The 13,975-nt window shown below is 38.9% G+C and overlaps 1 protein-coding gene across 1 annotated transcript in view; it reads left to right on the top strand.

Annotated features, from left to right (window-relative positions):
• The window catches only part of DIAPH2 (diaphanous related formin 2), a 334,973-nt gene that overhangs the window by 173,192 nt on the left and 147,806 nt on the right, over positions 1-13,975 (top strand). The window contains exon 23 of the mRNA XM_083422248.1: positions 1,085-1,210. Within this exon, the coding sequence (XP_083278374.1) occupies positions 1,085-1,210 (126 nt within the window). The remainder of the gene's footprint in view (positions 1-1,084; positions 1,211-13,975) is intronic.

Raw genomic sequence — 13,975 nt, 5'->3', positions numbered from 1 at the left:
TAGGTTTTGCTTCACTGATGACATCTCCGTTTGCCTCCTTGTGTGTTAACTTTGTCAAGGTATTCTACCAGTGAAGCAAAGTATCAGTGACATTAGCAAGCACTTTCTGCATTGCTCTCTCTGTATGTCCAGAGTAGATCAAAGAATCTATTCCAGATTCTAGAGTGTATTCATTAGTGACTGTAGACCAGCCTCATTGCTAACCTGCCTCACTCCCAGTTTCTTAAAATAATGCAGGAACAGTCCATGATCTACTAGTGTTATACATGTGACTAACTTTAAAAATTTATTGGTTCTTTGTTTAGAATATGGTCTCTGTACCACTAACTGAAACCAATTATGGTGAACAAAACTTACCTGCACTTAAAGCCAATTTCAGTTAGTAGCGAAGAGGCCATTTCTCTAACCTAACCCCCAGTATATAAGGAACTAACAAGGTCACCTATAATCACAGATAAAGGGGATAGGGAAAGATACTCAAATATGATTTAATAAAACTTTGAGTAACATATACTGTTGTACTAAAAAGTGGTCCCCATGGATTGCATGTCCTTTTTTGCTTACCTGAAATTTAAGCATCAGTAGTTTGTATTATCTCAATGTTTTAAAAAATGTGTGCAGGAAAGAAGCTCATATAGGTACAGGCCTATACAGAATATTACAGAGCAAGAAGAAAAATATTTGAGCTCTTCTGCAGTTCTCTCTAAATCATTTATATAACCAACTATATGCATTACTAAGATAGAATCTCTTTTGAACCTTAGTTGCTGTTTAATCTACAAATTAGATTTAAAGGAATGAAATATTAGCATTTCTATCAATAAATTTGAATAGAAATGGATTAATTTGAACTAATGGCAGAATAAAATGGTGACATTCTCACATTAAACATGATGATTTGGTATATTATATTATATATTCTCACTTATTTCATGAAGAGTAGAACTTTTATGAGCAGTAATTCAGAAAAATGGGAGCACGTTTTAATGGAATTATCCTCACAGCTTTCAAGGATTTTATTTCTGACACTGCTTTTCTTTCCTACACCCAGAATTGGTTTCTGAGTTATCATATTTTCCCTCAGTTTCAGCTCAGAGTCTTAAAAGCAACCTCGATTCCATGGAACATCAGATACAGCGTTTGGAAAATGATATTAAGAAGTTCCCTAAAACAGAAGATCCGCATGATAAATTTGTTGAGAAGATGATAATATCCTTTCCGTATTAATACCAGTATTTGTTTGCTAGTGAAATATGCAAATTACATTATATTCTTAATTTTTATGAATCTTTTGTGCACAGGCTTTGCATGAAAAAACTACACAAAATGCATTTCCTCCCATTTTGTGTTGTCGGGGGATGACTAGTAGTAAGTTAAGGCATCACACCAAACTATTGTGCATTAGGTAGTATGCAAATACAAGGCTTATGAGCAGAGCCTATATCAATCTTACCTTCTCTGATAAAGGAAGGTTCTGGGTGTGCTCGAATTGCATGTGTTGTAGGTTTCTCATAATAATGTTCTGTGGTTTGGTATTGCAGAAAGCAGGTTTTTAATGTGGTTCATTTGCCACAGATGGAATCTACACACATATAAAAAACACTGAAATGCTTTTTAAAAAACGTTTTGAAAAATACATTGAATTCCCCATAGCTCACCATCGCCGTATAGTGCATTTTACAACAACACACTTAAAATGTTTTATTTGCAGCTGTATAGCTGAGTCCACAGTCTTCCATCTGTTTTGCTTTTGGTTTATTTTATGTTCCTCTTACTGGTCAGATATGCAATATTTCAATAATGCACTTGGGAAGAAGTACAGCTGTGTAGCAGCAGTCTGTCTGACAGCACTGAAAGTGACAACTTGCTTTGATTACTTTGTTGCGGTCCAAGGTAGAGTCACATGATTGGGACTTCTGCTCCACCTTCCTAGTTTTGAAACAAAAGTAAGGTAAGAAATTCTTACTATTTAAGTGATGCTACTTTTATACTATTATGATTTAACCTATTTCCAATGGCAATTGAAAACTTGGAAACACAGCTAATAAAATAGTTTTACTTCATTGCACTTCTTCACACCTCTAGCCTGAAAGGTAGATGCCAAGTATAGGTCATTGCATATTTTTTTTAAAAAGTTGTCTTAGTTTTATTGTTGCCTGTAAGCATTAATTATACCATAACATTGAAACAAATTTGACAGGATAGAAAAATATTTGTGTGATGTCACATTTTAATGCATAGTTTAGTTTGCTGCTTACTACCATTAATAACAGGCTCTTGTTTTGTTGCCTTATGGATTCTTCATATACGGAAGAAATACTTGAAAAAGATTTTTAATGCAAACAACTTTATATATCTGCATGCGCTGCAGTTATTATTGTTGAATTTGGGAGGTCTAGGCCAGACATGTGGTGTTGCCCCTTGAGTGTATCTTTAAAACACAAAGGAGGCAAAATACACTGAAATATTCATCATTTTTGAGTGAAATTTCTCTGGGGTGAACTGCCTACAGATAGTTGTTGAAGGTTTCTACATTTCCCTGCCAAATAAGGAAAAGGAAAAAAGAGGCCTGCTTTCTAGCTGGTGCCTTTCTACAAAGGATACTGTGGAAATATTGCAAGGAAAAGAATAAAAGTTTCAGCACCACCACCTTCCAACCTGTACATAGTCTTCCACAGATCAGTGCACCAAATAGTTGGGAGCAAATAGCACTTAGTCATGGATTACACCTGGCAATATAGTTTTTTACCTTGACATCACACTTAACAGAGATTTAGAAAAACAGGGAATGTGATTTTTCTCATAGTGCAAATTAGAGAAATCCCTGCTGTTCTCACCAGCCTTCTGTACATTCCACAGGAGTTAGGGGAGGGAGTTGGTGGCATCATCATCACCATTATCTATCTATCTATCTATCTATCTATCTATCTATCTATTTGTCTATCTATCATCTATCTATTTTTCCCTGACAGGGACTGAAGGTTGCTTACCGATAAAGAATGGCATATAACATAGATAAAACCATAATTTAAAAACAAACATTAATAGAATTAAAAACATACAATCACAATATAAACAGCACACTAGCCTTCTGGACAAACTGTTCCAGCAAGTTTATGTAAATGTTAAAATAGTATGGGGAATGACCAAGGCCGATGACCAAGTTATTGAAGAGGACTACCCCAGCACCACCTTCTGGATTCACCCCTCTAGGAAGGAATAGAGCCACTGTAAAATAGTGCCTCCAAGTCCCATCCCACTAAGGCAGCACAGAAAGATACCATGATGGTTGGTATTAAAAGCCTCCAAGAAGTCCAGCAGAACCAACAGGGACACGCTCCTGCTTTCCACTTCCTGGTGCAAACCAGCCAGCAAGGCAACCAAAGCTGTCTCTGTCTCATAACCAGTCTTGAAACAAGATTGAAATGGATATAGATAATCTGCATCCTCCAAAAACTCCTGGAGCTGGGATGCTACCAAACACTCCAGGACCTGGCCCAAAAATGGGATACTGGAAACTGGCCAATAATTGCCCAGTATGGTGGGATTCAGGGAGGGCTTTTTCAATGGAGGTCTTATGTGTTGGGGCCAGAGGAAGAGACTGTTACAGTGAGGTTTTTTTGTGGGATATGCCTGGGAAGAAGGGAGTGGGGAACAGCGGGAGGGGGAGGGGCATCATGGTCGTTCAGAGTAGGGGGAGGTATCGTGGGGCAGACCAGGTGAGAGACACATAGCACAGGCAGATAGTGATTGTGCCATGTGCCAGCCCCTCCTCCAAACTGGGGAAATGCTGTTGTTATATCAGCCAGCCCTCTGGTATGTGGCTGCCGCTGTTGAATACAAGGTCAGTTCCTCATTCATGACCTGATTGTGGATGACGGGGCCAATCTGGTCTGTATCACTGAGACCTGGATGACTGAGCAAGGTGGAGTTGGTCTTGCCCAACTGTGCCCACCTGGGTACTCAGTGAAGCTTCAGGGCTGACCTGAGAGTCAGGGAGGGGGAGTAGTGTATAGACATTCCATCTCTCTCTCCAGGCTCTCTGTCCACTTCGTGGGGTATCTAGAGTGTGTGTTCCTAGCGTTGGGCAATTGGGACAGATTAGAGATTCTGCTGGTTTACTGCCTGCCTCACTGTCCAGCAGTCTCCCTGCTTAAGCTGACAGAGCTGGTCTGAGAAGGCAGTGTTGGGGACTCCCAGACTACTACTTCTGGGGGATTTCAACATCTATGGTGAGGTGACTGGCTCTAGGGTGGCTCAAAAGCTCATGGATGCCATGATAATCATGGGGCTTTCCCAACAGGTCGCAGGCCACATGCAGGTGGCAGGTCACACACTATACAATCCTTTCTCAACTGGGCAGGAAGAGGGTGATCTGAAGGTGGGGGGTATTGTTGACATCATTCCCTTGTCATGGTCAGATCACTTCCTATTGAGATTGAGGCTTTCAGCACCTTTTCCCTTCTGCATAGGTTAGGAATGATGAGTATGGAAGATGCTTGTGACAGTAGGAGTTCCTGGTCTGGTTCATTGAGATCTAGAATAATCTCCCTCAGAGAGTCTCAGAACTCCCTCGGCCAATAAAGCGAGATGAGCGCCGCAACCCCAGAGTCAGTCACGACTGGACCTAATGGTCAGGGTTCCCTTTACCTTTAATGACCAGCTTGAATGGAAACAGTTTTAGAAAATGGATCCGCCCCGCTTCTCATTTGCTGTTGCTTGATGGAATGGAATGAATAGTCATCCCTACTGATTTTAGTAATTCACTTATCTTTTGAAACCAGGGAGCTGTCTTGTGGCAATGCATGATCCAGAAACAGTAACATTTGAGGTGCTGTATATTCTTAAACAGGATTAGTTGAAATGCAGTGATACTGGCATTCATTTGAGGAAGTTAGCTATGTGAAGCCTGCATGGCCACCTTTGGTTCTTCCTGGAGGCATTGGGAAAAGAAGTGTTCTTAGGTTTAATTCTCACTGAGGAATTATACCTTTTTCTGGATGACATCACCACTTCATGCTGCCGGTAGGGGTTCTCCTGATAAAATAAAATATCCACACACATAGAAAATGAGCTTTCTTAATATTTTTTTGTTCTTGTTCTTTTGTTTATGTAGGAGCATTTAATCATATGTATGAGCCCTCACCTGCAAAATGCAATTGGACAGCCTAAACCAGGGACAGCCAATATTGTTTTACTGCCTGAGGTGAAAGTGTTAGGTGCGCCCCCACCTACTCCCGGCAAAGCTTTGCTTAGTGGTGTTGTACAGTGGCAGCAGCTTCTGGCAAGATCTCACAAGAGTTTCATAAGATCTTGGTTGAAGTCACCACAGCTGTGTGACCCTGGCAGCAGCGCTTCCCTGCAAGGTTCCATCACTCAAGGTGGATGCTTAGTCCGCATCATAGGTAGTCCAGCCCCGGCCCTGACCTCTCTGACAGTTTGGCCTCAGGCATCTCTGTGAAACTGTTTTATTAGAATCTGTTAGAATCTGTTGTTAGCAGGGGTTATGCAGAAATGTAGCCAGTAACTACCGCTGTGTTACTTGATTCTTGTTTTAGATTAGGGATCGGAAGGCAAAAGAAAATGGTTACTAGGATGTCATGTTTCACTTCAGTGATTCTTTGTTGACATGTGGACCACCTCACAATTTTCCTCTTTAACTGCATAAAACTGTTCTTAGGATGGACTGTGCAGGTATGCTTCTGTTCTGTGAATGGAAGCTCAATTAGGTTTGCCACCAGGATTTTGGCACTTTCTTCCTGCTTTTCTGCTTGAGCAAACTCTTCCTTTAATAAGGCTTCTGCTAAAATCATCCTGGAAACATTCAACACTGAGAAGCCTAGCTTTGATAATTTAGAAAAAGAAAAGCAATTTCAGAGCCTTGTGAACTTGGCTTTGACTTCTTATATTGTTTCTCTCTTTCTGCAGGTAATTAAGGCATTTTAAAATGAAAGTCCTCTGCATTCTATATCAGCAAGTTACAGATGGCTGGTTATTCTTCATTATTGTCACCAAAGTGTAACTGTTTGTCCACATGGGATAGGAATTACATTAAATTGTGAGGGCTTTTTTATTCTGTGCTTCTCTTAAAGAAAAAAGCAAAATATTTTCAAAGAACTTAATATTAGGATTTCACAGAGCCTAATAACTGATCTTTAAATACATAAATAATATAATGATTAAATTAATTCACTAGCTGGAGCCATGTGTTGCTTTTATATTTCTGTGCAAACTGTGATCCACCAGTAAAGTCATTATATATGACTTGTAGCTCATTTCTCTGCATTATTCTATTACTTAAAGAGAGGCTGCATTGTAACTTACCAGTTGCACTATGAGAGTCAGAGATCTTTTTGTGATAATTGCATAATTTTGTAATTGCCAATAATAAAACTTGAGACAAGAAGGCTACACATTTCAACAGGAAGCCAGCACTGTTAAATAAAACTGTACCATTTAGTTTTTATTGCACTAAATTAACTGTCCCCCTCAGTCCTTTAGTTTGTGAGATAATATACTTTTGGATAAGAACATTAATATCTGATGGGAAAACAAAACAATTGAAATCCAACATAGATTTGGAACTATTGCTAAATTTCTAAGGGGAGAGGATATTTCAGATAATTGAAAAGGGCAACAGATATTTCGCTTCGTGCTATACTCTTATCTCCACAGTGGGAAAGCAAGTAGAAAAGCTGCACTTCTCCCATTTGTGGGCATAGTACTCAGACTCTCAGTACAATTATTTCCAAAAGTATTATTCCAGAATACCCAAACATATATCAAGTTACAAAGTGTGTAAATTAGCTGTAGAGTTCATGGCTAGGTGTAGGCTAAGACTTTCCCCAAACACTGGACATGCCCCTTGAGATCTCCTTTTGAAGAGCTGGGTGGGCACATTCATTTCAATGGGTCTGATTCCTGAACCATGGGACTGAGCAAGCAAGTGAGTAGACTGGGTCTGTTAACACCAGAACAACTGGCGTCACATCCTTGGAGACAGAGGTCGGGTTGACACTGTCTGTTCACTGTTGAATGTAGTCTGTGGTACATCTGTGGGGTTGAGGAGGAATGCTTCACTGGTAGGAGGTGAAACTGGGGTCAATTTGAGCAGCTATTCCTTGAAGCTTGAGATGCCCAGTGAGGCAGGTTTTCCCCCCCAACAAGGTACTCAGACCCTTCCCAGAGATAAGGTCAACACCTACAAGATTGGTGGGCCCCTCCCCATGATCAAGTTCCATACTGTCATCATATTCCTCCTCCTCTGACCAGTGGGGCTTATAACATCAAACACAGTTAGATAAACCCAGGCATAGTCAAACTCGGCACTCCAGATGTTTTGGGACTACAGATCCCATCTTCCCTGACCACTGGTCCTGTTAGCTAGGGATGATGGGAGTTGTAGTCCCAAGACAAGTCCCAAGGTATGTAGTGAGTGAAGTTGGGAAATAAAACTGAAATGATGTCATCTTCAAACCCCAAACAACACTGTAAGGCTCCTGTTCCAAGAAGTCTGTAGCCCTGAACAGGATATAGAGGGTGATATTTAGGTGCCCAGATATCAGGGTGATAGAGCATCATAATGGGAAGTAGTGTTAATAAGCCATTCTATTGTCAATTAATCAAGATTCTTAAAAGTGGTTGTCATATTTACAGTAACTGGGACCCAGCATCAAATTTCAAACAAAAAACAACTCCTAATCTAATGTATCATGAAACTGTTAGCAGAAAACTAGATATGCTTAGGTATTTGAGGGTGTCTAAAACAGTTGTCTGGATCCAAGTACAAGAACTTGAGTAATCAGATACATTCTTAAATAATTCTCTGAGGTAGACTTTATTGATTGATATACTTTAAAGTGAAGATTCATTTCCTCCAGTAGAAGGAATCTTCCTCCAATGAAATGGGGGCAGGAATATTTGGGTCCAACACATTATACATCATATACGATGGATGTATTTCCTTGTAGCAGACATTGAAGTATTCATCCCAAACCCTTTTAAGTGTTAAGAAATACATCTACAGAAAAACCATCAAGCCCTCTCCTTATTTACTATGACATTTTAGCAGAGAAGACTATCTTGGCTTTTTTATCCCTTTCACTCACTTCTGGGAAGGCTGTAGTGTAGAATATGTTCAGATTTTAATGTTGGTTATAAGGCAGCAATGTAATCCTCATCTCGTTTAGACTTGACTGCAAAGGGAAATGTGCTGTGCAGGAATAGCATCTCAACATACTTTAAGTGAATTATTTCTCCATAATGAGCTTTGAGGAAATCCCAGGTGTTGATAGCTGATGGGGTGTTAATGTCATTAACATTCTGTCAGTATTCCTTGTCAGTGTGTTAATGATGCCCTGCTGATCTGATACACTGAGTCCTCTTCCTGGAGTAAAACTTTCTCTACCAGTCAGTTAGGATTAGGAAACTCTCCAGCATGCCCCTTGGTAGGTAGATTTGTGTTTTTCTCTCCACATAGCTGATGAATAAAAAAGAAGAAGAAGAAGAAGAATCCTTCAGGAAGAAAAATACCACAGATTCATTGCATAAGTCTCTACAAACATTTGCTATAGCTATTCTTGCTTGTTAAAATGTGTTGTTCAATCTCTTGTGATGCACCCTGATTCAAAGGAGTATATGTAACCCTTGAAATATAGCATGGAATCTTGCCATTCTGTTTTTTTATAGGGGCGAGTGGATTCCCTCTCATTTCTGTTCTTGGACTGGGGTGGGGAGGGGGCTGTATTATATATTTATTACCTGCCAACAAATTCTTCCTTTCGTAAAATAGTCCCAGGGCAGCTTACAAAAATAACACACTTAAAATAAGTACAATTTACATTAAAATTATATATATATATATATATATATATATATATATATATATATATATGTTTTAAAATGAAGGGTGTGGGGCACCAGCAGCCCGATTAAATGTTTTGGCCCCTAAACAACCTAGTTGGATATTTGCCTCTATATAAAAACAAAGCAAAAAACCATATACTGTTTAGGACATGCACAAGGAGAGGTAATTATGCCATTCTCATTTCTCAGAGAATATAGAAGTATGCTTTATTTAATTAGGGTGTGGTAGGCTATTTATTCCCAGTGGGAGATTACTGACTGATTTGAGAGTGTTGTTTGACTTGATTTGAGTGTTGTTTGAGTTAGATGTGCTACTAGATTCTGGAATTAACTGAGGCCAGATGCAACCTCCTGATTATGGCAGGCATTTACTGGGATTCTCACAGACTTACACAATAATGGCTTTCCTTGTCCTTCACAATTATATTCTCTTTGCTCAGAGCAAAGCCAAATTATATATTTAGCCTCAGGGCATGTGCAGAATTCCATCTGAACCAAGCTTATTTCTTTTCTTTCTTTCACGTAATGATGATGAGAATAAGACCAGCAAAATACCTTTTCTCCTTGTAGCGTAAATCATTAGCACATTTACTTATGGCTGGATGAACAGGAATATATTAGGAAACATATAAAAATATGTTATGACAAATATTAATATGGCAACATTTGGCTCAGTGTATTACACGGCTGTAAAATTTTATGTATTTTTTTCCTGGTATAATTGTGAAGCTGAGAAGGTAGACACTGTAAACAAAAAGTTACATTTTACTCTCCTATGGTTATTTTAATGTGGTTTCTTAGTGGAGGACACTGTTAGGGACAATGCTAGGGGAAAGACAGCAACATGGGAAGCATTTAAAGTAGTGCTATGTTTAGGTAAGCTTGAGGAATTTTGTATTCAATGCCTGTGTGAACAGAAGGCAGCTTTTTCAGTAATCTCTCCTTCCCATTTCCCCTGAAATTCCCTGAGCTCTTCTGCCACCCAAAAGTCTTTCCAGAAGGTGAGGGACCAACAGAATCCTTTGGGTTGTATCATACAGGATGATTTGTGGCGCTCAACTAGTATAAGGATATTTTGCTCAGTTTGAGGCAGGTTTCCTCTTCCCCATAGGAAAACAGCCCACAGTGTTAAGTAAGTCTGCTGACCCCTGCAAATGATTTGGGTTTCTTGGGATGGGGAGACTTGCATAGGGATGTTGATGTACAAAATATTGTGACTGTGATGCACATAATTGTCTGGGGGTGTTGTTTCATTTCTTGCTTAGGAATCTTTTGTGATGTGTAGCAAACTGGCTCTAAGAGCAATATGACTTTCCAAAGTAATTTATAATTATAGCCGTAGGAGGGGTCCCACATTTGATTGGAAGCAGGCACTGTACATGCACAGTGTACCATAGGCACAATTAAAATGACTCTTCATTCATAGCATCCTGCTGTGAATATTTGCATGTGAGCAAACAGTTGCTGAGATAAGACAGGTGGTCAAGTATAGTAATATAATTTTTTTACAGTTAATAGTCAATATATGTATGGGGAAGTAGGAGCAAGAGGAGGGGCACTACCTTTAACAAAAATATTACTGGTTACCATTTTTGGAACTCACTGTAATTAATAGAGAAAGAAACACGTTTCTGATAAAATCTGAGTAGAAGTCTAATAGCAAAACTAAGTATATTTGCATTCTTAACAGTTCCATGACAGTGAAATTAAACATACATTTAGGTAGGATTTAACAACATTGTGTAGAGATCTTAGCTGACATTAGATTCTTCCAGAGCTTATTGCCCCTTGTTTATTTGCCTTCGTCCCCTGGTGAAACTGGAAACATTATAATTGTGTAGTTAAATTAAGAGACACAAGATTTGCCAGCTATGATTAAGGATATCATGCAGGAGGGAATATCATATCCACCCACATCTGAGCTGTGCCTTTTTATCAAGTACACTTTCAGTGAGTCATAGGAATTCTCTACTTACTTGTCCTACATTTTATTAAATGACTAGAAAGTCTTTAGTTTTACAAAACTATTTCTAGTTGTATTGTAATTGTGGGTGCATTTTTTTGAATGAATAAAGTCCCGAACACCTTGCGTGTCAAACATTTTGGCTCCCGAATGCTGCAAATTCGGAAGTGAGTGTTCCGGTTTGCAAACGTTCTTTGGAACCTGAACATCCGATGGGGCTTACGTGGCTTCTGAACATTTTAGAAGTCAAATGGACTTCCGGAATGGATTCTGTTTGACTTCCAAGGTACCACAGTATTTGTGTATACATAATATTTGAACGTACCACACAAAAATACTCTCCAGTAATGTACAGTTGATTACATTTCTTGAAACCGTTTTGATCAACTAAAAGATGGGCAGCAACTTCTTTTATATTCTAATACAAATGATTCTATAAACTGAAGAAAAGGCTAAGGAGAGTTGGATGGTGCCTTCTATTTCTCCTTCTGGCAACTCCTGGGGCCAAGCAAATCACTCTGCCTTCCTTTGGACCATAACAGTGAGGTCGAGAGGGGGCATGTTGTCTGAGCAGCCTAGGACTTCCATACACACTGTCCAGGCTTGTGCCCCAGAGAAATCACTTAGGTGCTGCTAATGCAGCAAAAACCACACAGGAGACAGCTTTGATTCTCCAGTGGTTTAACTTCACCCCCAGAGGTGCACTCCATTGTCTCTTGAGATAGATGGATGCCAACAGGGTTTTGGTTGGATTGTGACCACCATAGTATGTGGTCCAGTGAGCTGCTTTATATTTGCCTGTAGTAGAAGTTCTCCTAATAAATACCAACTTCTATCTGTACCCTCCCCGCTATGCTGTACCACAGACTGCTTTGAAGAAAGCCCCACTAGATTGGAGGATATTGTGTTTCTTCCTAAATTGCCATTTGTCTCGTCTCAGCTAAACTTGCACTTGATCCAGCCTATCCTTGTTCCACATCTCATTCCTCAGGTGTTGTCTTCCCACATAAACTTAATCTATTTGGCATAAGTTACCTCAAAGCACCTCAAGCACAGTAGCAGCTATTGCACTCTGTTCTGTAAAAGCACACACATAGTCTCCATAACAGCAGAAGTATGAGGAAGCTGGAATGAATTTCTTATTTGATCTTCCTTTCACGCATCTTAGTTTGGAAGATACAGTGGAGAAGAGAGTAGATATAGTTGCATTATTTGCAAAGATTACAAACAGATATGCAGCTTTGAAATGATGAGATGTGCATGAATGTTAATTACATATGTAGTTCTATCAATTAGTTTATAATCTGTTCATTATGCTGAGTCTATTGGTCTAGCTAAGCTGAGTATTGCTCACAATAATTGGTAGCAGCTTTCCAGGGTTTCTATAGAGACTCTTCCCTTGTATTACCTGAAGATGTAGGGATTGAACCTGAGACTTTATTCATGCAAAGCAGATGCTTTACCACTGAGTTATTGCTCTTCTTAAAAATTCTAGTTTGGAATATAATACAGGAACCAGGGTTAAGAGAGCAAAACACACATACTCTACTTCTCTATGATTTGATCTTTATATCTATTGTTAAACTTGTTTTACATGAACCCAGGCATCCTCTTTGTAACAAAGTGAGTGATAGAAGCATAAGAACAACATGAGAGAGAGAGAGATTGAATGTTGGGGAGAGTCGGAATGAGGAAGACCGCTAGAAGAGAATGCTTGAAAGGGAAGCAAGGGAAAAGGACTGGTACTCTAGATACCTGGAGGAAAGGGGGTTGAGTATGTAGAAACACTGTTTCCCATTCTTTATTAAATAACTGCATAAATATTTTGAATAAATATAATCAACAACAGGTTTAAATACCTGATGTATTTTGGTCTGAGTGGATTCTAATATAACATATATCATTGCGCATTTTTGCCATGTCCTGCTGCAGCAATTCTTCAGCCATAGACTAAACCCTATTTTAACTGCAAATAGAGGTGCATTATCAATCAAATGGCTGGTGGGTTGCATTTATATTTGTGGTCTCAATCTACAGCCACTATGACTTCCTAGCTAACTATGAATAAAAGCAGTAATATTATCATGTAGCACTTGTTAATGTGGATGGTCAAAATAAGTGGAGTCTTTAATTTGTTTTTATTATAAAGTGAAATTGGGGGAACCTTAAAGAAAGGTAATGAATAGCAATATATTATTACCCTGACATGTTTAGTGGGGGTACTTCTGGGATCCATGTTGGAACCAACTTTATTTAAGTCCTTTATATGAGATCTGCAGAAAAAGCTAGAGAGAACTTTAATTAAATTTGCAGATAATGCAAACAGTAGGGTGGATAGAGCAATAATAGGAAGCCTAGGGAGACCTGAAAAATGGACAGGGAATAATAAAATATCTAAATATCTAAAATTTGCCCTTCCAATCCCCAGAGCAAATACGCTGTTCACATAAATGTAATGAAGGAATACTTAAATGTGAGATGATGACAAATACCATACAAATTTACACGTGTGAAATGGCAGCTGAAACATCTTTGAAAGTCATTCAGGATGTGGATTTCTAAAATAACCAGGAATGATTGTATTCTTACTCTATATTTTATCCTTTGTTCTTCTAGAAAGTATTGGTAACTTGAACTAATGCGTAAATTAAGTTAGATTACTAAGATGCAAAAGGTTGCGTGGAAATCTTACATTCATCAGATTAAATTATTTGCTGTCCTAAGAGACATATCTTGATTTTCAAAGTATTAAAACTGCTTAAATGTGTCTACTATAAAATACATTATGTGTGCTTTAACATGTCTAAAGAAAGATTATCATACCCTGTACTTTCATTTACAAGTTCCTTTTTATTGTTTCAAATAATATGCTGATATATCGTATATATGCACTTCAGACCAACATTGTGCATTTCTTTTGCTTCAGTACAGAGCTGTTTCATAGACTTGCAGAGCTGGGAGGGAACTTGAGGGTCATCTAGTCCAACCCCGTGCAATGCAGGAATCTCAGTTAAAGCATCCATGGCAGATGGCCATCCAATCTTTATATAAACCTCCAGTGAAAGAGAGTCCACAACCTCCTGAGGGAGACTGTTACACTGTTGAACAGCTCTTAATGTCAGAAAGTTCTTTCTGATGTTTAGTTGG

This window comes from Podarcis tiliguerta (genome assembly GCF_965153285.1).
Source record: "Podarcis tiliguerta genome assembly, chromosome: Z".
In the NCBI taxonomy this organism is placed as follows: domain Eukaryota; kingdom Metazoa; phylum Chordata; class Lepidosauria; order Squamata; family Lacertidae; genus Podarcis; species Podarcis tiliguerta.
The sequence above is the reverse complement of the archived record's forward strand: the minus strand, read 5'-3'. Positions and strand labels throughout refer to the sequence as shown.